This window comes from Myotis brandtii, unplaced genomic scaffold (genome assembly GCF_000412655.1).
Source record: "Myotis brandtii unplaced genomic scaffold, ASM41265v1 scaffold247, whole genome shotgun sequence".
Taxonomy (NCBI): Eukaryota; Metazoa; Chordata; class Mammalia; order Chiroptera; family Vespertilionidae; genus Myotis; species Myotis brandtii.
The window spans coordinates 1,019,782-1,020,106 of record NW_005359352.1 but is presented as its reverse complement, the minus strand read 5'-3'; the positions used below and the strand labels follow the sequence as shown (position 1 = coordinate 1,020,106).

The window sequence follows — 325 nt, the reverse complement described above, 5'->3', positions numbered from 1 at the left end:
CAGCACGGCGGTGCAGATGGAGCGCAGCTCGGACTCCACCTTCTCCCGGTAGTCCTTGATGAGCTGCAGCTTCTTGTCCGAGGTGTCGGTCTTCTGCTCGATGCTCGAGATGACCCTCCAGGCGGACCGGCGGCCGCCCACCACGTTCTTGTAGGCCACCGACAGCAGGTTGCGCTCCTCGTTGGACAGCTCGGCGCCCTGCTCCGTCACGGCCTTCATGCAGGTGGCCATGTCGTCGTAGCGCTCGGCCTGCTCGGCCAGCTTCGCCTTCTGGATCAGCTCCGTCTTCTCCATGGGGACGGGGAGGAGAGCGCGGGCGAGCACA

General features: G+C 65.8%; 1 protein-coding gene across 1 annotated transcript in view; it reads right to left on the bottom strand.

The window, feature by feature from the left end:
* YWHAQ (tyrosine 3-monooxygenase/tryptophan 5-monooxygenase activation protein, theta) overlaps positions 1-318 on the bottom strand; it is a 23,936-nt gene extending 23,618 nt beyond the window's left edge. The window contains exon 1 of the mRNA XM_005867238.1: positions 1-318. Within this exon, the coding sequence (XP_005867300.1) occupies positions 1-294 (294 nt within the window). The 5' untranslated portion in view covers positions 295-318.
* Positions 319-325: the final 7 nt, after the last annotated feature.